This window comes from Phoenix dactylifera, chromosome 4 (genome assembly GCF_051530095.1).
Source record: "Phoenix dactylifera cultivar Ajwa chromosome 4, Ajwa_hap1_PhDact_Kaust_v1.1, whole genome shotgun sequence".
Taxonomy (NCBI): Eukaryota; Viridiplantae; Streptophyta; class Magnoliopsida; order Arecales; family Arecaceae; genus Phoenix; species Phoenix dactylifera.
In genome coordinates, this window is record NC_143193.1 from 47,357,984 (window position 1) to 47,385,898 (window position 27,915).

At 36.3% G+C, this 27,915-nt stretch overlaps 1 protein-coding gene across 6 annotated transcripts; it reads right to left on the bottom strand.

Annotated features, from left to right (window-relative positions):
• Nucleotides 1-27,831, bottom strand: LOC103715994 (BAG-associated GRAM protein 1). Of its 6 annotated transcripts, XM_088720195.2 has the most exons (20): nucleotides 27,359-27,831; nucleotides 25,724-25,795; nucleotides 25,439-25,536; nucleotides 24,292-24,367; nucleotides 19,864-19,992; nucleotides 19,730-19,776; nucleotides 15,777-15,900; nucleotides 15,556-15,672; nucleotides 12,262-12,291; nucleotides 12,038-12,137; nucleotides 9,365-9,471; nucleotides 8,948-9,091; nucleotides 8,761-8,865; nucleotides 4,240-4,386; nucleotides 4,054-4,107; nucleotides 2,677-2,740; nucleotides 2,487-2,548; nucleotides 2,137-2,248; nucleotides 790-887; nucleotides 37-177 (listed from the first exon to the last, which is right to left on the bottom strand). In XM_088720195.2, exons 1-19 carry the CDS (start codon nucleotides 27,554-27,556, stop codon nucleotides 841-843), a joined length of 1,833 nt encoding a protein of 610 aa, XP_088576321.2. In that variant the 5' UTR covers nucleotides 27,557-27,831; the 3' UTR covers nucleotides 37-177; nucleotides 790-840. The 6 variants fall into 6 exon arrangements, with proteins under 6 accessions (XP_089786337.1, XP_088576321.2, XP_089786340.1 ...); XM_089930211.1 differs by lacking the exon at nucleotides 790-887 and having other exon boundaries at nucleotides 1-177; nucleotides 27,359-27,739; XM_089930214.1 differs by lacking the exon at nucleotides 15,556-15,672 and having other exon boundaries at nucleotides 27,359-27,739.
• Nucleotides 27,832-27,915: the final 84 nt, after the last annotated feature.

The window sequence follows — 27,915 nt, forward strand, 5'->3', positions numbered from 1 at the left end:
CTGAACGACTCCATCACTTTTCCTGTCTGTGGATATTAAAATTTTGGTATCTTGAATGATTCCATGCTCCGTTTTCTTGTCTGTGTATACTGTATGTGAAAGGCCTATACAATCAAGGCTATTGTGCAAATCATGGATGACGCCAGCTCAGGTCCATATTGGAAAGGATCCAAACTCCTGCAAGGCTGCAACACAACATCCGGAAAGAAGAAAAAGCATCAGATTTTGCAGAAAGATGTACCTTGGTCCTTGGAAAGCACATTTTACAGGATGTTAACAAAAAATCATAATCATAACTGTCAAGCTTTATGAATTCGGTCACTGCAGACTTCTCTAGGTAATCTTAGGTAATTTTATTAATGGGAATGCGGAAGTTGTTGTTCTTGTTTTTTTTTTTTTTTTTGAAAAGAAAAATTTGCTCACGCTATAATTACTTAAAGTTCTAATACTTGAAGATGCACCGCCCCAAATTCTTCTAGAGATGCTCAATTAGAGAGGTACGATCAAGGAGGCAAAACCTACTTCATCATTCTTGATTCTTTTAATACAAATCTTAGCACCTGTCCTTGAGCCTCATTTAATGTTCAAAAATTAGTACGCATGTGCATGCGTATCTATATATCAAGTACCTAGCATTGATGATAAATACCTATAAAATTAAGAAAAATATATGAAAGTAATTTAGAAATCATATTCTAATAAGGTTAGTAGAACATTTTGGAACTTTTAAACAAATTTTTAAAATCAAAAATTAAGAAAATATGCATGGGCTAAGGATATGTTATATACTTCCTGAAAGCAATATCGATCCTCTCATATAGGTAATCTGTGAGTACATTCCTAGGGAGCAAAAAATCTCTGGCGCAGTTCAGATGCCTCCTGACGTACTGCAAGCACATGGAAGTAGAATGATTTGATAACTCTTTTTAGCTATTCATAGTAGAACATTGAAAGCAGTAGACTTGATTAAAATAAACTAAAAAGGTAGAGAGAGGAAAAAAAAGAGCGAAGCTCATAGTAATTGCAACAAAGGAGTAGAGCCGTAGGTTGAATTTTTAGTAACTACCTCTTCTACAATTAAAAAATAGACAAACCTATTAATGTTCTATTTATCATCCAATTAAATTTGCATCAGTCCAAGAGTAAAATAACGTAAATAAGAAAAATTGACCAAAAAGTGCATCAAACATGTGTTTGGTTAGCTGCACCTCTTCTACAGTTGGAAACCACACAAACCTACTAATGCTCTGAGTTCATCCAATTAAACTTGCATTAGTCCAAGAGTTAAAACACATATATAGAAAACTTGACCAAAAACTACATCATACATGTGTTTGGTTAGCCAGCTAGCCGTGCAAGACAAGTCAAGCCAAGTAGCGCATGCATTTATTTTTTGACCCGAAACCCTACAAGTCCAACTTGGGTCCATTTAGCAAGATATTGAGCACAATGATCTTCTCGAACTAAAATAGACTTAGTTTGAAATACCAATGTTTTAGTGTTTTTTTTCTTCAATTTAATCTGCCATTCTGCCAAATGACTAGCACCAACAGAAATAGCCCACAAATGAAGTAAAAGATTGGAAAATTAATTAAAAAATTAAAAACCATCTAATGCTTAGCCGCTACGCTTGATTGATATCAAATAAGAGAGAATCAACATGAAAAGTCCCATTCAAATTATGATCGCTAGAAATTGCGCAAATAGCGCTGTACAAAAGGTAGGTAAACGGCATCAGCTAAGGAGCCATTTACATTTACCTTACCAATATATTAAATGAAATGAATGACCTACAAAAGTTGAAACATTCTTTCTACAATCGTATGATAGATCTACAAATTTTGTTCCTTAGTTTGTTGGCTGGTGTGGGGGATCTCCGTGTGGGACTTGTTTTTTATTTGAAGCAACTTGTTATACATAAATATTTGAAGGCACTGTACAGGCATAAAAACAAACTACTGGCATTCTCATGTGAACACTGGTTGACGGTGCAACACCACTATGAGAGCAATTTATATATCTGCTCTGGTTAAAGAAAACAGCTTGAGATAATAGGAACATATCAACTCTTAGACTGGAAGATGAAAGGAATGGTAAATGATGAGAAGATGGAACGCAGTGGCGGTCTTCAGCTACCCTGAATCGAGGGAGGAGAATCTGATGCCTCATGCATCTCAATGACGCAATCCTTGTACTTCAGAATATATGCACGAGCTGCTTCCAACATCTGCCCCACTTCTCTCCTGTACTGCAGCCAAGACACTTGAGATGTCAGCCCAGAATTAAACATTTAAAAAAACTAGAAAAGAGAGCCCGTTATGTGCTAATCAGCACCACTTATTCTACAATGCACCATATGTTATGGAAATTTGAATATGTTAAAATGATATTTGTTGAAAAACAATGAGACTGCAGTTCATGTGCATCCTGCGAGCAGAGTTGCAAGAGAGACAGAATGAAGAGGAAGTAGCATAAGAGATGCACACCTCTTCAGTGGCTCCAGACTTTATCTTAGACTGTATAATGCACCATTTCTTGAAATTTACACCTGCAAAATGCCCATAATTCAGTAAAGCATCAAAATAGACCCTATGAAAGACTAGAACCCAAAAGTATAACGAATGATCTGCAAGAAAAAGTTATTAAGACAAAGAAAAGGATGCATACATAACTTACCAATTCTTACATCCAACAAACAGGCAGTCTCAGAATTTGTTTTCAGCGACCACTTGGAGTGAATCTGTAACAAATGAATTAATTACAATTTCCTTTCATCAAACCAAATCTTTTGCCATATTCACATATTTAACCATGAGAAATCTTAATGTGTTTTGGAATTTAGATATTACAAATTGAAGTCTTTGGAACTTTCAAAATTTAAATATCTGGAGATGATTTTGGCTGCTGAAAAAGGATTAACAAGGGAGGGAATAATGAGGGCCAATATGACTCCAAAAAATCTACTTGACACCAAAATCTCTGATTCCATATTTTATGGACTACTCTTTTATATCAAATAAAAAGTTCATGGATTCACCTCATAGAATTGTAACTAGATTCTTAATAATACAAGCAAAAAATAGTAATGGATCATGATAGACTATAAGAAGTCAAAATTTAATAGGAATTCATAATGCTTGACCAATCAGCATGAGAAGTTAGCATCACACAAGTTCAAACATGTGTTTATCCATTACACAACAACTATCGAGCCCAAGTGATAGGAGCAAGTAAATTTTAATATTTAACATGAGCAATCAACAACTATTCCTAAGATATTTCAACTGAAGATTCTGTAAGGAGCTTCTGCAAATTCTTTTTAATGGATATAGAACCTGTATGTAGTAAGAAAATTATCATAATTATACATCGACAAATCTTTGGAGCGCTACAATTTATGATTTGTAAGACCAATTTGACATTATTGATTATGTGGTTTGAATAAGTTCAAAGAAACAAATCTCCTTTTAGTGTTAAAATTTCCAAAGAAAAGCTTTATCTAAGTTCATAGAAACTAAACATGCTATAACAGGTTTAGAGAGATCCAAATATTTGTAGTTGTTTTGTTGTAGACTGTTTTTGATGTTTACAATTGGTTCATTTGCGGTCATAAGAAACGCGTTAAGTCCTGAAAGTATAAAATCTACAAAAACCAAGTTTATGCTCATTAAGGATTACAAAAATTTGTTGGTGAATAGTTTCTTCTGTATGAGAAGCAACTACTGTTACTCCACTGCTTGCTTGGTAGTGACCCTACAACAACCTAATTACTTGGTGCTGAGACCCCAGTAGATCTCAAGATGAGATGGAATGCCAAACTCTTCTTAAGTATACCTTGAAAAACTCAAGATTAGCACCTACAGTGGAAGCTTAACATAAATTTGGGGACAGATTTATAAAACATTTTTTGCAATTCATCCATATCAAGGGTAAGCTCAGTTTTCATTTCTATATTTCCAGGTTAAATGAAGATGGGCATTAAAATTAGACAGCAGCACCAATCAATTGCACAGCAATATGTTGTACAAAGCATGCCTGTGAATTATTAAATACCTCAAAATAGGAACCAAATGGAACATCATGTGCCTGTTGCACTGTCTCGTAGACCTGAAATAAGAATATTTGGGAAAGAAATTGGTAATTTGCATTGGAATATATGCAAGAAATTGTGAAAAATCATGATACGTTAATTGGAACAGACTACAGTCGATAGCTGTTTGTTAAGTAACTTGATCATACCAAGGTTCTCTTGTCACTTGAAAGAATAGCATGTTGTCGCTCCATCACAGCAGTGTCTGGAGGACACAAGGGACTGTGACATAATGATCTGAAGGTCACTTCACGGACTTGACCATCATATTCATCAGCAACGTGCCACTGGCTCAACTGGAAAGAGCACCCAACTGGAGATTATTACATACCACTCTAGATATCTTTTGACCATCATCATTATCAAGTCATTGAATTATGTATGCTCTATGCTTGATTGTAATTCTACCACTGCTCAAAATATTCCTAGCTGCTTCCATATGCATCAATATCATGCAGAAGCTGCATCAGTTACTGACATTCACAGCTCCAACACCCCCCAACCAACACACTAAATAAAAAACAAAAAAATCAAGTTATGATGGATAGGAAATTGCAAGGTTAGTTAAGCATAGCACAGAATTTCTAATCAATACTTCTTGTTAAACTTGATATACATTATTTAACCATTCCCTAATAGCTTAACCTTTTGTATAAAGTGGTTAGTTAACATTGTATTAGAGAATAAATAGCTGTGACTTTTTTATCCCTCAATGTACACGGCCCAACCCCAGACTGATACTGATTCCTGTTTTCTGAAAAAGGCCATTAGCATAATTGGTATGGACTGATATTAACTCCTATTTTCTGTAATGGGTCCTTGAACATGGCTGGTATGGCATGATATGTAATCATAACATGATTAACACTGCTGATTTATCCCTTTCCTCATCTTGTCCAAATTGGCAGCCTTTCTTCCAGAGTTTTAGATCTCAACTTCATTGAAAAATACATGCAGCTATTAAGCCTCCTATATTCCACCAAGCTTACAAGGGCCCTGATTTCTGTGCTTAGGGATAGAATAATTCCAACTCTTTCACCATCGAATTTTACTACACAACTTGCTTGGTTGATCAAGAGTTCCAATTACATCAAATAATCCCTTATAGAGATCATCAGTTGCTCTTAAAGCCAAAATCTTCCTCTGGTTGGAAATTAACAATAAAATACATGCTGAATAGAACATCATGAAAAGCAATTTGTTACTACTATTTCCCTCTTTACTAGAAAGCTACTAAGAGCACTTGCTATGAGTTGGTAAGTTATCAATACTCTAGGTCTATTTGACAAGCTTTTAGGCAACAATCCTAAGATCATCCAAGCTTAGTGCCATCAGTCTAGATAAATTGGATCAAGGTTTAAATACCAAGCTTTGTACTAGTTTTGGTCTGAGTCAGGAGGGTATCAGCATGCTACTATCTTGACTCTTGAGATAGTCTGGCATACTGGTACCGCACCAGCACATTAAATTTATTTATTTTTTATAAATTTTTTATCCTAAATAAGTATTTGAGTAAATATTAATATTTTTGGAGGAGGTTCTTGGCGTCGAGGAGGCTGAATCATTGTCAAGTACTGATGCATATCAGGCGGGTTAGGTCGGGCTATAGGTGGTCTCAAGCTCAGACTGGGATACTAGATACTTGGCCCAAGATCAACCAAGCCCATGCTTAGCCCACTATGCATGCATTCAAGTTCAGCCCAATAAGGTATAAGTGAGCTCAAATTAAAATTGGGCCAAGCCAAACTAGTAACAAATGAAAATTCCAAAGACAGAACGCTTCTATTCTCCCTTTATAACCATGTTTATAATTCCAAATATATATTGGCAATCTATGTACAATCCTTGATTAGAAGAATAATTCTTTAAATGACTAGTATCTTTACCTATATCACAGAATTTTTAGCATTATAGTTTTACTATATTTGTGAAACACACACACACACACACACACACACATATATATATATATATATATATATATATATATATGTACATGCTATATAAATCAAGGTCTGTAATCTCGATATCGGATACTGTATCAATACTTTACCAGTTTGGTACGGTATGGAATGGTACAGTACCGTATGCACCCCGTACCGAAACATCCCTCCAATCATTTTTCTCATTTTTTACCTCGGTATGTCTCAGTATAGGTCGGTGTACATCTTGGTATGCCTTGGTATGCTTCGATACAAGACGGTACAAGATGGTATAGGGCAGTACGAAGTCTGTATAGACCCAAACTTGAGTTTCATACCAGTTCCCCCCTAGTATGGTATGGTATCCATGTATTGGGTGGCACGAGGCAGTATGACAATCCATGATATAAATATAAGTATTGTGCTAGGCTTAGTTGGGTTATTGGGCTTATAAATCATCGGCCAAACTTGTCCAACTTTAAATTGGGCCAAAGGTTTGTAACCCTAGCTTAGCCAAACTCAAAAATATTTGGCCCAGCCTTTTATAACACGGTTTGAGTCAAGCAAGCCATGGGTTGGCCCAGCTCCAGGTTTATCTATATTGTTATGAGAGGCCAGATCTGTCCTTTCCCTCTTTTATCTCTCCCTCTCTCTTTCTCGGTCCTTTCGGACTGCCCCCAACTAACTAAGTCAAAGAGAAAACAAGGCATGGTCCCACTACCTCTTTCTCTTCTTTATTTAAAATCAAATGGTCTAGTTGGGTCGCACTTGGTACCAATCAAACCACTGAGTAGTCAAAATGAAAAAAGGCATGGCCCTCACTACCTCTTTCTCTTCTTTATTTTAAAATCAAATGGCCTAGTTGGGTCGCATGTTGTATCAATCGAACTAGCCTTGCTACTAGCTAGTCTCGTTCGTCTTTGATCGGAAAGATCGGGAATCCTGGTTCATTAATGTACTTGTGTCATGCAAATATCATGATCTCGATTTCCTGTTGGAATGGTATGGTATGATGGTACTAATTTGGCATGACTTAAATCCTTGGTTTGAAGTCTACTAGTACTTGCTATCTGCTAGAAAATTTGGCTTGAAAAAAGTAACTGAAACTTCGATAACATAATGTATGCTATATAGGTTCAAATTTGGGTGTCGGGTATAAGTATGCCTCTATGGGTCAAATCCATCTTATCCCCAACACTTAGGATATAGAGACCCGGATAAAAGAGGATCTAAAATTGGATACAGGTACCTGGATAGGCTACGTCAATTATGTTATTTTAGTCCGTGATGTATACTAATGCTTCTTGTGCATATAATTTTTCTATTTTATCATGTAGTTTTATACACAAATTAAGAACTCATAAATAATTTTTTTATCAAAATGAGAACCAAATGGTAGATGTAGTGTTAATAAGATCTAAAAAGTAGATTGAACGTGAAATAATAACTAAACTTAATTTTTCTCTTTAAGTAGATGAGATCACAGCCATCTGTCATATTCTCCTCTCTTTAACGATCTACATGTAGCGGAAGTGTCACTGGCACAATAATAAAAACCCTAACCATGCGCCTTTTCACTTTCTCATCTCGCTTGATGGCCTCAACTTGACAGCGACCTCTACGACATCTGACTATGAGATTCTCTTCACCATGCCAACCGGTCCATCAATCTTCTCCTTTGTTCACTGATGACCCCATCAGCCTAATCAAGCCCAGTGGCAGCCCTTCTCATCATAGGTGGGTGCTCTGCAACCACTTCCTCTGGTCCTCAATCCTTACCTCTCCATCCTTACTCTTGAACTTTTAGCGCCTAAGTCCGCAGGTATTTGCCGTGGGTCTAACTCATATCCCAGGCCCATACCCCCCATATATTGTATTGTCTCAACAAGGGTATGTCGATGTTAGTTGATGAGTCTAGGTATAATAGTACATAACTTTCTTAGTTAATGATATTGTGAATAAATCAGATCTCTCTTTTGTTTCTCGGTTAGTGTCCTACCTGACAAATTTGCTTCTCTTATCTCTCATGTTCAAACTCCCATCCTCCCCTCTTATACCCTTTTCTCTTCTATCTTGCCTCTTCGCCTTTCTTCTTTCTTGTATTCTTCTTCCGTTATTTGACCTTTGTTTCACTCTTTCATTATCTTAATAAATTTTGGGTGGTACTAACCTCACATTATATTCATAAAAAAGTCCTAAAATTACATTCTTGAACTACAGCATATGCCACCATGGGGTGGACAAAACAACCAGAATTCTCCCTTTGCAGATGGTCACTAGTATTCTATAAGTATTTAACTACATCTTAGTAGCAGGAAACTTCTACCAAAGTAATATACCCACCTCTTACATTCTTATAAACACAAATCTGCATCCATTCCCTAAGTGCTTCGTAAGTTCAAGTGATCAAAAATCCACTTCCCTTCACCACCTGTACACATTCCCACATCCACTCCCGAATTTGGAAACTAAGGACTATAATAGTAAAGCCTAAGAGAAGTCTAAAACTAAATGATAGGAAACATAGGTGTAGTAAAGCTGTACAAACAGCAAATAACCAGCTAAAAACCATAAAAAAGGATCAATAAATAATTTTTGCAAGTTAGTATAAGGGTTTGAACTTTTAATCCTTGATCAACATATAACTAGACAGATTTGAATAAGAAGGCAAATGTGATGCATCTTAGCTGATGCAGTTCTTGACATTATTTCTACAAGAATAATATTGCATTCTCATATAAAACTTACATTGAGATTAGTATCATTTCTTGCTGATCTGTACTCCTCAATAAACTTTGAATCATTGCTCAGTAGCATGGTAAAGAACTCCTCAGCTGTACATGAGAAAATCTCCTGCGGTTGCTAGACATTTAATTGAGAGGTAATAAACTAATGAATCTCAGAAATTAACCTTGAAGAAGAATCTGATTCTTACATTGACCACACCAACTAGAACTCGTTCATTGATGAAAGCCTGGTACGTTCTAGTGCTGACAATAGTTTCTTCAGGAATTTTTGTCTGCTCTTTACAACCCTTGATGGAGCTACTATCTACATACAATGCCAACTGTGCCCTCTCCTATAATTAGAAAAATAAAAAAAGATGTGATTTTCAATTTTGGGCTATAAACTAGGTCCAATATACATGAGTTAGTTTCAAGCAGTTCAGCAACTGATTTATCAACATTATTTGGATTGAAGGTATGGCAGCCAAACTGAGATCATTACCAATGTAAAATAATCAGTAGAATGCAGTTACACCACTTAAGTAGGAGCAATAAAACAGCCAAAAAAAATTATGCAAGCATGAAATACTACTCAAAAATCAAAATAACTGACAATAGGGACTAACCTGCTTCTCAGCTTCTAACATGGCTCGGTATCTCTTAAAAGCACGTTGTAAAACTCTCAGTGAATGATTTCTTTTCCAGAATGATGCAAATTTATATCTAACTCTCCCTGAATGGTGGACAAATGGAATATTTGGTTAAGGATTCAAGATCTCATTAAGGGGAAAAAATCTACCATAAGGTCCAAGTTTTGAACCATTGGAAAGTTTCACTTGTTTTTGCCCTAGTGCACATATTTGTACATCCAGAATTAAAATACTAGAAGGCATCAAATAATAAGATTATGATAGAATGCTTAAGATGCAGACTTCTTATCATCTTCCATCTGCTGTGACTTTCAGATGATCATCTGATGTAGTCACAGTATTGATCCAATCGAATAACCTTTACAGATTAAAATTGGAGCATGAACTAGGACATGTCATTTGTAACTCGATGTGCAAGGGCTGGATGGATTATGATGATGCAGGTACAGAAAATGCAATGACGATATCTGACAGTCATACATAAGAATGAATTTATATAGATGAACAGTAATGTTTGCATAACAATATGTGTCCATAGAGATAGTCCCTCACCCCCCTAGTTATCATCATGGATTTTGAACTTATTCATTTTGTTAATTTGTAAAATAGTTGTATAATGTTGATTCTTACGATTTTTATAAGTCTCAGCACCGAACACATAGCATTACATTATGGATAGAGGTGGTATGGTATGGTAATGCTCCATATTGACATATGGTATCTTGTTGGAATTGGAATCGGCATAGCACCTGTGCCATGTGTTGGCATGGGGGCATAGCAAGCACCCATACTGCACACAAGACACCCCATACCAGCAGGTACAGGTTGGTACTTGAAACCTTGATTTGTATAACAAATCATTTGAACTTTGAAGCCATGCAATGCACATGTAAAGTTTTTCGACATATAAACTAGTTGATTTATAATACTAGATTTTTTATAAATTAGCTAAGATCTGTAATTATTTGTTTAAAACACATCTATAAAATTGTAAAAAGAGCAACAAAGGTTGGTTTTATTTGAAAATAAGTAAAACAAAGTAGCAAGTTCGTGTGCCAATTATGAATTACAGAATTGAGTATCTTTATATGTCAATGTGTTCCAAGTTTCAACATGATACACAAAACTTGATAACCCTTAATAGTGCAGGCATGTTTATGGCGTTAATTTATAAGTGAAACAAATGTCTTTAATTAAACTTGACCTTATTTATTCTAACACTTAAGGGATTCTGATATATGATGCTTATCTGTAGCCCTATCCAATTTGTCCTAAAGCCTTGCATTTTAAATCTTTGATGCATGCCATATGATATATGACATCACATTGACCATATTCTTTAGTAGTTCTGTCCCTACAAACCAGAGATAAAGGAGATGCTGCAAGGGCACAAGCTCACCTTTCGAGAGTGTTACACCTTTGACTCCATGCCTCATCAACTATGTTGAGTTTATTCACACTTTACACATCATGTTTAGTATAATCCTTACTCAACTCTTGTCAGGTGCAGACCTTACAAGCATATCTATATTGTCGCCCAATATGGACATCTAGCGCTTGGCAATCCACCTAGGCACTCAAAAAGGCCAAACCGCATACACAACCCAACTAGGTCCTCTATTATTCCGTGAAATTTGTACTTTATTTTTCTTATACACTACTACCATGTGTTATTTTCTGACTTAAATGAGTTGCTTATGTAACTTTTTTCAGAAACAGTTTTTTTAATAATTTGAAGAGGCAATAACAGCTTATGTTATCATCTAGCATCAGAATCACCCATCTCATCCATGTGCCCACCCTTGGACTCAATCCGATGCTTCCCTCATCTCACCATCACTAGGGCAAGTTGCAGCGCTCCACCAATAATTGTCAACTCTCTACTAATGCACCATCAGTGGGAAACTCTCTATCATCTCAACCAACCATCAGTAGTCATCCAAAGGCCTCCCAAAGTATGTTGTGCATTTTCTTCCCCATACTTCCATTTCTTCCTTTCATCTTTTCTTTTCTCCTCTTTGTCCCTTCTTTTCTTTTCACATTTCTCATGTTCTTCCTTCTCTTTAGGAAGACATTTTTAATATCCTCTTCTTTTCCCCCCTTTCCTCTCCCCTTCATCTTTTTTTTTTTCTCAATATTTTTGTCTTTTTTCTAGTTTTTATGATATTTCAGTATGTTTTATTTCCTTTCTTCTATTTTCTCACTGTTTCTACACATCTTTTTTCTACCTACAACTCTTTTTTTCTTTTGGGAAAAAGCAATATCTCCTTATCTTGTACATGGCAACCGATTATACATGTATATAGGGCCTTTGTCTATTTACCCTAGCATAGCAGCATATAGCATTGTTGCAGCTTGCAACTAATCCAACCTTGCCTCAAGACTGAATAAATACATACATGCATGTTGTAGATGTGTTTGTATGTGTGTATACATTATATAAGTGCTATAACTTCTAGATAATCTTGAGCATCCAAGGCTCTTGTGTTCAGTTGTTTAAATGTCATAACTCTAGTATCGTCAACTCTCAAACTTAATTTTCAAGAATAAAAATATGAGATGTTTTGTGATGCATTAAAAAGTAATACGTCAAAACCAGATCTAGACATAATATTTTGAGATATTGCATAAATTTTATGAATGACTTACCATCTGGGCTTCCTAAAGGAGGCACACCATGACCACCAGATCCCATTTGAAGCATTATCGTAATCGCAGGGTTGATAAAAGCATGTCGGCTCCTTTTGAACTGTATCGCTAAACATAGAACACTTCAATAACGTCAAGTGACAAGCTATTCACATAAACCCACATGATCAAATTTGGGACTAAAAGCTAATAGGATTGGGGGAAGCCGAAAAAAGTCGACATACCTCATGTATATCTCCAAAAGGAACAATAACCTATAAAATTGAAATAAAATTATGCTTAGAAAAGGAATCCATAAGAGCTATTTAATAGAAGTTTTGCCATTAGTATAACATAGATTTGAACTTAAAATATGGTCCATGTTAAAGATTCAAAAATGTTAATCCAAATCATTGCAAAATAATAAACAGGAACAAAAAATGTTGACTCCTTATAGTTAGGAGAATGCCAAATAATCAAGGCAATGGTAATTTAGGAACAAATGCAAAGAATATTTTGAAAAGAAAATAGAATTCAATGCAGCACAAAACATTTCTTCTGTGAAAAACAAGGCTAATATTCATTCAACAAAACCCTTTTTTAGAGTATGTAAATTGTGAAGTTTCATGTCTGCAAGTATGTGATTATGCAAACTTGCAAAATACAAATTAGCATATTAGATAAATTGATGAAAAATAAAAGTTCAAAAATTCATTTAGAATATGTTTACTTTGCATTCGTAGATACATTGAAATTAACCATTTCTTCTTAAAATTGGAAATCATGTGATTTCACCCAAAAAATATTTTGTGGAAGACAATAAAATGCCTTTTTTCCCATTCTAGTCAAGCTATTCCTAGTCATCACAAGGCATGTCCTTAAACATATCCCCATCACCCATCCCACATTTTTGTGTTTACAGAGCGGATAGGGGCAAAAAAATAATTGGATTAGATACCTTTTCTCTTTTCCATGGTATGTCTGTTTTCCATTCTATGTTTCCATTTTGTTCCAATACTTATGCTAAAAACTGATCATACAACTTGCACTCACCTTTACTTCCTCGCATTACAGTAGGAGCACAACTTATGGTTTGATACAACCTATTTGATGTGTTACCGGACACTCATGCCTAGCTCCTAGATTACATGTCAGATGCTTATCCAAAATGAATATAATTTAGACACTTGGATGCTCATCAAATCACTTTGATTGCAGCTTTTAGGAATTGGTAAAGAATTGGATTCTTCCAACAATGTGGTCAACCCACTAGAATAATATTTAAAGTGAGATATTTTTTTCGTTTTTAAAGTTTATTAATAATATTTTGGAAAATATCATGTTTACTAAAATTCTTAGGCTAATTGGGAAGTTTAAATGAGAGAGTATCATTTTTACTATGATAGGTACATGCTGGCTACACCCTATGCTACATCAGAATATACATTAGGAAACCTTAACAAACAATATTTTTTTAATATTGGCTTTTATATGATATATTTTTATTTGTAATTATTTTTCTATTTCCCCTTTTTCCTCTTGTCAAGTGAAGCACTTGGACACATTTCTAAATCCGATTCTAGTGTTCGTGTCCATAAAAAACCAACTCAACTTTAGTCAAATATATGCTTTAGGCTAATAGTTGGGCACACGATAGTGCAAGTAAAAGCACATAGAAGGATGAAGTAGTGCACTTGAGCACCAAACATGTGCACATAGAAGGGCAAACTTGTGTACCTAAAGCAAAACTTATGAGTAAAGTGGAAACTTGTGCACCTCAGGGCTAAAGCTAGAGCAACAAAATCCAATCACTTTCCTAGAATGCATAATGAATGCACAATAACCACAAACAATAAAAAAAGGGGTGAAGTATAAGAATTTTAATTAGAAAATCCATTGGTGGAGAACAATTGGCCTTGTTAGGCCAACTAGAGCGTAGTAACTTAAAGAGAACACATCCTAGAAATGTTGGAAACCCTAAGATGGACTTGTGGGCAAGGCTTCATAAATCTAATAGCACTCCCTTCTCTTGCTTTTCTCCTTCATAAGCGCCACATACTCGAAAGATAGCATTTTTAGATACTCTTCGCTTTTTCCTTGTCCCATGGAAATCCTTTAAGGGAGGCAAAGAATCACTACAAAATAAAGCTAGGATTTAAGTGCCACAAGCATGTTGCATGTCAAGCACTACTTGGCTTGCTTGCATGTCATACCATGCCATGCCTAGACAAGTGTTTTGTTGTGCCTATGCAAATGATATGCCATGCTGAAATTAAAAAAATATTTTATAGACATAAAAATCCTATCTTAATTATAAATATTTAGAAAAAGATCTAAGGGGTGCTATGCCAACCCAGCACAAGGACTAGTCCAACAAGGTATGCAACAACGTTCACAAGCCAGCACAAAACCTAGGACTAGAGATAGGTTATCTTAAGCTTCCAAAACAAGCCAAGGCTAGGCTTGCAACCGGGCCTGACTAGTAAAAATTTTTCAGGCCTTAGATGGGGCCTAGGCCTGAAATTTTTCTGTAATTTATTGCAAACCCAAGACCGGCTTGAAGCCCAATCAGACCTTTCGAGGTCTAAAGAGAGTGCCTCCATCTCCATCACAAAACAAGAGACAGGGGATGTGATCCATAAAGAAGAGAGATTAATAGAAAGAAAGGAGAGATAAATTAAGAGAGAGAGAGAGAGGAGATAGGTCGAGAGATAGATAGGAGAAGTGGGCAAACTGGGAGGGAGAAAGAGAGGAGAGGGGTACCGGCAGAACAGTGGAGTTAAGGTGGCATTAGGCTTGGGTCAATCCTGGTGTTGAACTCAAGATTTAGGCTAGGCCTAGGCCTGAGCCAAACCAAGCATTGACCCGAGCCTGGTCCAAAATTTAATCAAGCTTGATTTTTAGGCTCAAGCTCAAAAAGAAGATGATCAAGTAGAACCAAAGCTAGCCTGGCCCGACAAGCCTTGAGCCAGTCTAAGCCCAATTCCAAACCTAGTTATATCGGCACATTAAAATTTGCTTTTTGCCAATACTTTCGAACTTACTTTTTGCTAACACATTCGAAATTTGCCTTTTGCTTGCTGATACCAGTCATATAAAACATGGCCTGCAACTTTCCAAGTATAAAAAATGAAAGAAATTGTACGGAGGAAATTATCATTGGCTATCCTCCAAATATTTTATATGGGTCCTGCTCCTCTATACAAGGAGGAAAACCAAACATATGTTTATCCTAAATCCATTTTTTGCTCATCTGGTATTTGTATCTCTATATTAACTAAAATATATATTGCAGTATTAGCTATATATGTAATCTATTGCATGGAATGTCGATGGAAATAATTTTAAGATTTAACATCAAAGAAAAATTTCAAAAAAAGATAACAATTGGCTAACCCGAAATTGACAGTTTGTTTTGACAATAAATTATGTATCTGAATGTTTTAGTTTTCTCAAATTTTAAAGTTTAAAGATTATTCAAAAAAAAAGATGCCATAAAGTACAAGTAGTGAGCCTACAAGAAGAAGGATTAACATAACCTTAAGTTGCTTAGAAAAAACATTAGAATGGAAGCAAATGTGCCACGCAGAAACATACATGCGCCCATGGTACAAAAAAGATCTTTCAAGAGCACACGAATAACTGTGAAAAACAACCTGAAAAAAAAAATATGCTTAGAAAGATAGTCATAATATAACTCAAATAATCTTTTAATGCATGAATTCCAAGTGAATAATTTTGACAAAATGGAGTGACTTGCCTCATCTAGAGGAAGGTTAAATAAGGTCTGCAGAGGCCCAGGTTTTTTATTAACCAGCAACAGGCCTTGGTTGTCTGGCAAAATACTTTTCCGAGCAGAGGCTCCAGTAAAAGCATTGAGTGTCCTACAAAACAAGCAAATGACCTAATTTCAGAAAGGTGTACTTCATATTTAATTTAAAAAAATATTAATATCTCATGCTTGATCACATAGAACAAATTTAAGAGAGCATCATATTGCACTAGAAAGGATGATTTCTGAAGTAAATTATTAGCAGTGTGGGAAGAAACTTAGACGCATTCAGGTGCTTGGACTCACCTAGCAAAGTCATTACATATAACCTGACAAGTATGTGCATTGTGTCAGATGTCAGGTATGTGGGCATGCACTGTATTTGCAAGTAGGCATGAAATAATGGATAAGGACGACAGCAAAAAGCCACCAATAGTAACAGAAATCAAAAAATTGATTGACTTAAGACATTTTGGAAAGCTGTGTAGAAATAAGTTTCTTCTTCTGATATTTTAGGATTTGCAGCTTTGTTTAAGAAATAATAAAGGTGCCTCAAACACATAGATCGTAAAATTAACCAAATCAAACCGCTAAAAGATCATCAAAAGGAAGAAAAAAAGAAGGTAACATAGAGCTCAAAGAATGTGTTACCCTTAACATATCCTTTTAGACAATTCTTGAAATAATTAATTAAAGTTGCACTACTAAGTAATAACCAACTTTTTATGACTGATTAATGATAAAAATTACATAAATCATGATGTACGAGTTATCCAATAGAAAAGTTCTTATTATGAAATTATATAATCGTATGAAAACAATGACATTTGAAATGTTATACACTCAACATTTCATGTAATTTTCATACACAGCATAACTAGAGTTGGAAAAATTGCAGCTTCATGGCTAGTGTCTATCATAATATAAGTCACTAGAACTGGAATTACAGTTGTAGGCTTGTAGCTATATTATCAGTTTTGAAATGGTTATGACACCAAAATAGATTTGGCTTGCTTCAGATCAAATCTTGTTAGCTCAAGTTCGGTTCACTTTAAGGTTTTAAATACCGGTACCAAGGTCAGCGAAACCGGTACCGAGCACCGTACCGGTTCTCTGGTGGCATGAGTCGGTACGGGCCATGCCAGGCCTATACCGATGGAGGAAAAGGCACGCAAACCGTGGGAGAGAGAAAAAGAGAGAGAGAGAAGGGGGAGGAAGGGAGGTTGATAGAGGGTAGTGGATGCCGGCGGAGAGCTGGCGGAGCCGCAGGAAGCAAAGCCGCAGCCAAACCCCTGTTTCGTTTGAAACAGAGGAACCGACCGTGGCTTCGCCTCCTGCAACCTCCGCCAGCCCTCCGCTAGCCTCCTGCCCTCTCCCTCTTCTTCCCTCTCCCGCTTGCTCTCTCTTTTCTTCTCCTTCGGCTCCGATAACGGGTTTCGTTTCCTTTGTTAGAACCATACCGGTGAGCCACCGGTACGACTCGAAACGGCTGGAACCGTCTGGTTTGGGATGGTTCCACCAACCCTAACCGACACCAAACCTGTACAGTTTATCCATTAGAATGGTGGTATTGGAATGATATTAGTACTAAGGATACATACTAAAACTGACATATTCTAAAAAATTGAAGACCGTCGTACTCATCGGCACGACCAGTGTGATACTGCTGCTATGCACCAACATGGACTAGTAAAGAGCGATATAGTTGTTAACTTGTTACATATTGGTACAGTTATTTCGGCATCCCAGCATCCATCCGGTGCGAATGTTGTGTCAAAATGGTATGGTACTAGTCATACCATCCCATTTTAGCAGTTTTTAAAACCATTTTTCACTTGGACGGGGGGTTGAATATACTTCGACTAGGTCCACTTGGACAAGTCAGTCAAGTTGTGCCATAAGTTGCCATCAATCAGTCAAGTTGCATGATTTTGATCTAGATAGGTCTAGTTAAGCTGGGTATGTATTGGGTGGAGTTTATGTGCATTGCTAGTTTTGACTTTCTTCCACTTCCTATAGGTTGCATAACTTTGAGTCCAGATAGGTCCAATTTGGCTGGGTCTAGATTAGGTGGAGTCTATATGCATTCCTAGTTTTGACTTCCTTCCACTTCCTACAACTCGGCCTCTTCTCCTCCTAGACCACAATCAATATGATAAAGTGCATGGGTTTGAAAAGTTCAATTCGCTATTTTGGTCCCAACTTACTGCAAAACATCCTAATTGGGGAATGATAAGTGAACTCCAAATCAAGCACTTCATCAACATCAAAAGAGTTAACCCCTAAGCAATTTCTTTTGTTATACTAAACTTCATACTCAATATTATCTTGAGAAGCAATGAATTATCAGGTATCATCACGCAATAACCAAGGTTTGATGATATATAACATAAAGCAATCCTCCAAGCTGATATTTGATTGTCCCATGACCCCTAGCACCCCCCTCCCCACCTCTCTCTCTCTCTACACCACGTTAGGGGTAACGATGGAAGCCACTAAGCAGATTCTAATGGGATTCAAAAGTTTGTCAGCTTGGAATTCCAAAAACATATATGAATGCTTACAAAATTTGGTTCATGCATCTGCATGAGTAAACTCTTACTTTAGTATGTAAAGTACAGTATTCACCCTTTTGTTTGATTCAGTAAGAAAAAAAAAATAGGTGCAACTCCAGAAAAGACAAATGTACAACCCAAACCAAGAGATCTCAAGCCCATCAAAGCCTGTTGATAGTAGATGCAGATATCAGATTTTTCCTAATAGCCCTATGAAGTTGCATGCTCCTTTTCTTTAGATTTGAAAGTTTGCCTGCCACGATTTTTTTTATCTGTATGCCTGTAAGCATGTGTTTCCCTACCAATCACCATAATATATGACCTAGGGGCATACTTGATCCCCAACCAACCCTTTGTTTAAGAGTCACCAACAAATGGTTGAGCAATAATTCAACAAAGCTAGGGCTTTCTTGATATCCTACCCAAACAAAAAGAGTAAGCATTGCTATATTCCAAAATAATTGCAGCATATCTGATCATTCATCTAGTTAAAACAAGAATTCACATATTATAGACTTAAAAGAGCCAGTACCACAAGTTGTTGTCTCTTGTAAGGGATCCACCTTGATTCTCTCAATCATCATGGATATTGCCAAGCTCTAAGTAAATCTCTCCCTTGATTTGGTAAAATTTGTAACATAAACCAGAAGGACCCCAAAACAAGTACTTTTGAAATGAAGAAGTTTGAAGAAGACATACGTGGCCCCATTTAACCGTTCAAGCAACAGGAGTCTGAGTTTTCACATACCTTCCAATGAATTTTTTGAGCATAATGGCATTGATTCTTCCATGTACCTCAAGTAATGGCATTCTGTCAATAGGGTATGATTTTTTTGAAGTGAGCATATGAAGCCAGAACCTTTTTTTCTAAAAAATTTCCTAAAAGTACATTATTTTGTCTCTACTGTGACGTACAAACATTGTAGGATTTGAAGATATATTTTGGAATTTCTCAATCTTCACAAATTCTTACCCCCAACATCTCGTGCTCAATGAATATTCTTCAGTGCACTCCATTAACTGATTCAGCCATAGGACATATAAGCTTAAATGCATGTGCCTAGCTCTCTTGGTTGGCTAATTTTTTTATTTCCTTGAGATATATTTGCAATCAACTTGGAGTTTTCAGAAAAAGGATGTGCATAGATGAATGTACACATGCAGACATAAGATAAAGAAAAATATGGGAAATAAAAAAAAAAAAGCATGAGATAAAGAGAATATCTGTGTTCAAGCCAGACATACATGAACCAGCCTAAGCAAAAATATGTTCCAAGTTTAAATGCGATAAGCTTTAGAACTTTCAGCTTTATAAACACGGACTTGAGATTAAAATCATCAAAGGAAAAAGGTCCAAAACTACAAAGTACCAAAGCAAGAAATTACCTAGATGAAACTGCAGGTAGTATGTAGGAACTAATATGAAGACAGACCTGAGAAAAGAAAAAATGCAAATTTAAAGCAAACCTATTATAGTTTCTTGTTTATCATAGAGAAGACAGCATGAACTAATGTGGCACCTGTCCTGGTGTGTTATCCAAAGTATACCAGAGGGCTCCACTTTGGCTTTCTCCTTCGACTCGAACTACCACGGATCCAAGAATTTTGCTTTTCCATATTATATCCCAGTCATAAATTGTTACAGAAATCTAAAGGAAAAAAGAAAAAGAAAGAAGTAGCACAATATTTTGGAAACAATTAAAGTATTGAACATTTACATGAAGCAGATTTCCAAACCTTAAATGAGAAGAGAACAAATGACCTATCTGTTCAGGCACCAAGTACCATATCTTCATGAGGAAGACTAAATGTGGTTTTCGTGTCAGTCAACATATTATGGGGTTGACTACCAACATTAGAAATTACAGAAGAAGTCATGTAAATGCCCTCAGACTACTAGGTATAGAGAGAAACATGGAAGTTCATACTTACATGTACGTTTTCATTGGTACTTGATGACTCATTGCTAGCAGACAAACACAAATTTTGCCTGATAGCAATATCATACAGAAAGTTAAGTATTATTTTTTTTGAAAAAAAAAGGTGTCTTATTGCCTAGGAAGTAGAATATGTCACTAGAAGGTCCAATGTGGAGACTGCTTTAAAATCTAGATATGTCTATCTGATCTAGTGACTTACACTTCAGTTGCTAGGATCTAAACTGAATTAAACCAAGTTTCTGTTTCCATTTCTTTTTTGTTTCCTTTTCTCTTCTTTCTATTTTTCTTTCTACATTGAACCCCCTTCTAATTTGATATGTCGTAGTAGGAGTATCTTAGAAATATTAGACCAAAGATACAGCGGAATTTTGAATTTCAAATCTGATGCATTTAGTGATAAAGGAAGGATATCCCCCACATACAAAGAAGTTCTTTCACCATCTCACAAGTCACAAAGAAGAAAATCTGCTAGATCATTCTTTCAAGCTCAGTCCAACTATGACAGCCTCAACAAATTCAAGCAAGGTTCGTCGTGCTGGTACCAGAGCCCGTACCGGTCGGCTGGTGGCACAGTTCGATATGCCACAGTATTGTTCCATGCTGGGCCCATACCGACATAGCAAAGAGAGTGAGGGAGAGGGAGAGGAAGAATGAGAGAGAGGAAAAGAGAGAGGGGGGGAAGGGAGAGGGAGAGGAAGGGAGAGCCACTGAGGCCTTCGGAGGGCCGCAAAGGGCCGGAGCAGGGGCTCCACCCTCTAGTCCCCTGTTTTGTTTGAAACAGGGGTCCATCAAGGCCCCTTTTTTATTTTAGAAATTTTAAGTGATTTGCCGACTTTACTAAAAATTTGCGCCCTTTTTTATTTTAAAAATTTTAAGGCTGATTTCACTTAAATGTTTTAAAATAAAAAAAGGAGTCCCGATAGACTCCTATTTTGAACAAAATACGGGCTTGGAGGGCGGAGCCTTTGCTCCAGCCCTCCGGCACCGTATGGAGGCCTCCGACGGCCCTCCCTCCCTCTCCATCTCCCTCTCCCTTTCTCTCTTTTCTTCTCTCTCCCCCTCCTACCAGTTTCTCATTTTGAATGGCGGAACCATCCCGGTCCGCTGTCGGCATGGCTCGGTATGCCCCGAACCGTGCGGCTTGGGATAGTTCCGCAATCCTTGAATTCAAGATTTTGTTGAAGATATAAAGAATTCTACAAAGCACCATTACAAAACTACATATTAGATTAAAAGATTAAAAATCACACGAACGGTTGTCTTTCAATTGAAGGATTTTTGATATAACTATCTTGGTTTGTTAGATGGCAATAGTAAAAATGACTTGAGCAGTTATCTTCCACTTGAAGCACTTCTAATATAATTGTCTTGGTTAATTTGTTGTTCTACTGGCATTACCAGGTTTTAAGCTTGCTTCTACCTAATCAGTTCTATGACTCATAATGGCTTCCATAATTTTTGTTAACAGGCCATGTATGACAGACCATTTATGGGAACCTTATAAAGCATTCATGCCCTCAAAGATGATCATATTTATAGATATAGATAGAGAGATACACATAAGGATAATATATCTGCTCGGGGGACCATGTTGCTGCAGAAAATTCAACTACAACATAGTACCAAAGATTCAACACTGAAGATATGAGTTTTGCAACCTAATCTCGTATTCAATCACCTCCATTGACAGGAGATCTGACCAAAGCATCAAGGCAGGGGTGTCAGGCTGAGTCAAGCAAAGCATATTTGGCCCACAGCTAAAACTTCGAGCCCGGAGCTTGGCCCAGCCTGAAACAAGGCCATGATTCAGGTTAGGCCGAGCTTGAATGAGGGCTCAATTCATATGTCCTAGAAATTCAAGATTCAGCCCAGCCCAAAAAATGCCCCCTAGTTTGAGCGCCCAATTCATATGTCCTAGAAATTCAAGATTCAGCCCAGCCCAAAAAATGCCCCCTAGTTTCTGGGCTTGATTGGGTTTAGGGTTACAAACATCTGTATTGGCTCGGTTTTCTTTCTAGGTAAGGTCCTCAGATTGCTAGGGACAGCCCTGCCCATCAACAACCCTAACATAAGTCTTAATGATGTGCTTACAACTTTACATGATGGTCTCAGTATGTTGTATGGCATAATCAAGGTTCAAAATACCCAAGGCTGATACACTATCAACCAAGGGTGGGTATGGAATGCGCCATATCAAGGACAGCATCAACAAAAGGTGTCAATGGGTATGGCACATCCCAAAAATCCTTGATATGGCCCTTCCTGGCCTCCAAATATTGATTTTGAATTTTTCACCATGTTCATTTGTCTAAATGCTATATTGTTGCAAAAAATAAAATAGGAGAATCGATCTAAATTCCTTAATCAAGGTCCTCTCTGAATACTCAAATCATTAACATGCATAGACATAACATTACATAACTTGCAAACTCAAATACATTTAGAAGACATTTGAGTTAAAATTTGCAATTCAAATGCAAGTAAACAAAGAAAGAGTATATTTAAATAATATGTAACAATAGTAACAAATGCAACCTACAATCAAGGTTCAGAATACCCAAGATTGATACACTATCAACGAAGGGTGGGTATAGAATGCACCATATCAAGGATAGCATCAACAAAAGGTGTCAATGGTTATGGTACATCCCAAAAACCCTTGATATGGCCCTTCCTGGTCTCCAAACATTGATTTTGAATTTTTCATCATGTTCCCTTGTCTAAGTGCTATATTGTTGGAAAAAAAAGGAGAATAGAGCTAAATTCCTTAATTAAGGTCCTCTCTAAATGCTCAAATCATCAACATGCATAGACATAACATTACATAACTTGCAAACTAAAATATATTTAGAAGACATTTGAGTTAAAATTGCAATTCAAACGCAAGTAAACAAAGAAAGAGTATATTTATAATAATATGTAACAATAGTAACAACTGCAATCTACAATCATTCAAATGATCACCTCTATTATCAATGATCATGTACTAGGCACTAGCTTACCTATCCATATTTTTAATTAATTTTTATATACTCAATTTTTTTTATAGGATGCCTTGAAATGCAAATTTGTTGAATGCAGTTTCTCAAAGCATTCATCTTATCTGTTCGCATTAGTTTATCTCCTTTTTGGGTTATCTGACAACATCTTTTACACATATATATACATTTTTTTAATTAATCAAATCTAGATGATAAATTTGAAATTTATAAACTCTGGACCTTCGTTTGGATGGAACCTGAGCATGCCATATCACACCAACTTTGAATTAAATTCTGGGTATATGTGCCATCACTAGTGCAAAAATGATCTTGGACTGGTCAATCCAGTGCAATGACATTGTAGCAGCTTGTTCCCTCTTTCTTCCTCTCATTTCTAATTTTAAATGATGGAAAACAAGAAGGAATCACCCTTATTCCACTTCTCGACCACTACGCAAGCATATCACTTCACAGTCACTTTTATCCAAACTGAGCCTCCCCGTATCAGAGGTCTCAGTACGTGACGAACTACTCGATATTTCAATTTTTTGGCATAACCAACACACTTTATATGACAAATATAACAAGCAATGTGAATAACCCTACTATGAAATGGCTTAATACGAATTAAAAATGTGTTGATCATGGTGCAATATGGTTACTACAGACAGCATGGCAGAATAAAAAGATATGCTATGTGGATCTATTTCAGCACTTCATAGCAATGCCATTTGTTAATAGCGACTTTAAAAGATAGTCCTTTTTAATTTTATGCAACTAAAATAGATGAGAAACCAATAACTTTTCCAATTAAATGCATCTGCAAGAAGAGTAGATAGCTATGAAGACCATGGGACAGGAAAAGAAGAGGTGGGCTGCATTTTTGCAGCACTTTAAAGAAATAAGCATAATATAGTTCAAGGTTGATATGAACTTATTGTATTCTAAAAATGAGTACAAATTTTTTGAAGGTCCACATATTCCACATTTACACAAAATAAGTTAAAGAAATGGAGCCAGAGATAACCTGGGCAGGGAGGTCATCAACAAAGAAATGAAATGTTTCTCCCCACAAAGGGTTTCTTGAACAAGGAACCATCGAGCTGCATCAGCATGATTTTTTTTTTGAAAAAAAAGGGTCAATTCACTACTCAGTATCTAGGACCAAAACAAAAATCTGACGAGCAAAAGTTTCCAACAGAATTTGACTAATAAGTTCTATTCCAACATAATTCAAGATGACAGCTTAAATTTAAAAAGAGACTTCATTCAGAATCGAATTACTATTAGTGCTAGAAGTGCAAAAATTAATGATAACCTTTAATATCCAGAGCAATTAAAATTAATAAGCCAACAAATAATGAACTAAAACAAGAAATATCTAACATCTATTAATGTGATTAGAGCAGCTAATTATACAAATCCATGTAAAAAATTCTAGAAAGAACAACAAATTGGCCATCATTCACTACTAAAATGAAATATCAAACTTTACTAACATCCTTGACTCATTATTATGAGATACATGTAAAGATCAAGGTTCATTTCATCAAAGTTTGAAACATTTTCTGAACAAGCTAAATTCAACAACTATTTGCTTGCATATTTCATCTGCATGTCTTCAAGTATGTAAGTGCGGATAAAAACACCAGCAGGAAGAATGCTCATAAATGCATGCTTGCACCTGCTTATATTGGCCAATCATTCAATCCAAAAGACTGCCTAATTGTTAGAATATGAAGGGATCCATGATAATAGGACAAATTACCCATAGCATGTACTACTGCTTGTCAAAATTTTTGGGTTCTAGTACTGCAAATTATTGTATTTTAATAAATAGTGCCCACTTCGCTATTAAAAAAAAAAGTTTCACAAACTACATTTATGATCTTTCCCTTCTTTAGCAAAAAAAAAAAAAAAAAAAAACAAAAGGACGGGCAGAGCCTCTACTTCTGAAATCTTTATTTTCAGCTTCAATTTTGCCCTTGTGATTTCATGTGTCCTTGTTATTTTTATACATCTACAAGCAATAGACCTAAAGTTCTATCAGAACAACATGCACTAAAATATTAAAAAACATGAGGCAAATTAAAGTTTTATGAATAAATAATGGAGCACAAAGTAATAGAAAGTTTCTGAACAAATCATCATGAAGAAAAGTAATAGTTGGTCACCTAAATTGTTTTTGTGCACCGCAAGCAATTACAGCATAGGGATCTGATGTGCCATTCAAGTTTGCACCAACTAGATTTTTGGCAGCTAGTAGTTCCAACTGTAATACAATAACACAGCCAGACATATTACTTTTTAAAAAGGTTAAATGCGATCCTAAAAACATCAAAACTTTTCCAGTGTAAAATTGAGAAAAGGTTGAGAAGCAAGATATGTGCTTTAAAGTGCACCAATTCTCAAGTTATTCAAGAAATTACTGCAAATGCAACAAGACAAAAAAAGAATACCTCAATTACATAAACAGAGGTGTCTTGAGGGTCATCTTTTTTAACTGGATCATTTACAAAATAAGTGGATGACTGCATGTCAAACAAATACGGAAATTATTCCATGGCATCAATAACAAGTTAAGCAATCATAAAGTGAAAAATGCAATAGAAAGTCGTAGCATCCCACAAAATACTCAGAAAACCAAACAGCTTGATAGCTTGATAATCTGCTTATACCATCATGCCTCACAAAGGGGTAGATAGATCTGTTTACATAAAAATTTCATAGACATCAGCAGTAGCTAAAATAATTATAATTCTCAGCTATTCGCTGTTAGTTTGGAACATTTATTTTTTAAAAAGAAATAAATGTCTCAGATGGGTTTGCAAGTTAAGAAAAATTCGTTTAAACAATGAGGGTAAAGACAGGCTTCTATTAAGCCAACAGCTGCAGAGAACCACAATGCTGCAATGCAGCTTCAGGAGGAATGAGTACAAATCCCTAGAGATTGGCAATCTTTTTAGCTATCTGTAATTATTTGAGAACCATTTTTGGGATACGATGCAGTTTTCTTCACTTTGACTCCAACAAAAATTATGTTATTCTGGATCAGAAAAGAACCAGCCTACAGGTGATGCAAGACAACCTCAAGAGTTACTTCGAAATCAAAAATAAAGAAATATCAGTGAATTAAGTTCACTGACAGGAAATTCCAGATCTAAAGAAGAAACATCCCATCATTATAATTCAAGGAATTGATAGCATCTTGCCATCAATAATCTGCATTTCACTGAAATTGTCAATCTCCCGCCAACATGGTATTCTTCTCCAATGAAATGTGAAAAAGGAGCAATTTATTAAAACTATGCCTAATACCTGAAATTATTCAAAGAGGATATTTTTTTCCCATACTCAATCCTGGTCCTAGGCCCCTATCGAGCTAATACACTTCCTAACTGACCACAATCTAAAATTGCTTAAATTTTACAGTTCCTCGGACGTCTAGCAAGCTGCATCCTCAAGCTTTAACCACCATTCCACCCTCCGAAAAGGAGAGAGCAAAGTTTTGTCCAAAGTGATGGATCTTGAGACATATATGTCATTTTTCATGCAGCTACATTAAGAATTTAACAATTGATTTAAACTACTACTGTAATATAAACAATGATCCATGTTATTAAACATCCATGATTTTTTGTCATTATAAGCCTCAAATTTGGTTCAAATTTAAATGAACCCATTTTTTGATAACTTCCTTTGAATCATAAAAAGGGATGGGTTTTAAATTTTCAAGTTCTTGATTTCGTTAAACTAATTTGTATGTGAGATCAAAAAAGTCTAAGTAAGTAAAACACTCGAATTAATCAAATAAATAGTGTAATTTATAAATTGGACTCGTCACTCATATAATGAACATAACTTCAAGAAAATGGATTCTATTTCTAATTCTGGCCAAATTTTGATGATTTCTCTCTAAGGTGTTTTTACTAAGCTCCCTTCTCTAATCACCATCTACTTATGAACACTTCTTGAAACTCATGAAGTAATCTAATTGTCTAAAAAATCCCAAAACACTCCTTTCCTTCTAGAGAATATCCGAATAAGATCGAACGAAAACAATTCCAAGATAATGACATTATGACGCATCTAACCTTGTTCCTGTCCTCTGTTTCAAGAACAAGAGGCTCCTTGGCCACCGCCGGACCATGGCCACCGCGACGCCGGTCGCCTTGGCCTCCACCAGCTCCGGATATCAAACCCCCGACAGCGACCACAAAGAGCGCTGCGGCGACGGTGATCTCGACCTCCCACCATGAGGGGAAGAGGAAATCCAGCCAGAATTCCACCATTCTCGCCAAAAAGATCCGAGAGCACCGAATTCTAGGGTTTCGAGACGGTGGTTTCTAGGGTTTCGGATGCGGGATTTCTTGGATTTTGATCTTCTAACCGATCCACCGCCCGAAGGAAGCAGGCGAGAACACGGCCGGCTTTGGAGGGAGCGAGCGAGAGAAAGTTCAAAAAAGACCGAGGGGGCAGACGGAGACGGAGCCTATTTATAAGAGTGGGGTTACGGAATCCCCTCAATTTATATGAAAATTCTAGAAATGCCACCATTCGGTATTATAGGCTGCAATTTTTTCTGAGGACTACTTTAGCCGCGTGGGGCGGGGCAAGTTCTGGTGCCGCGCGGATGTGCTAAAGATCAAAC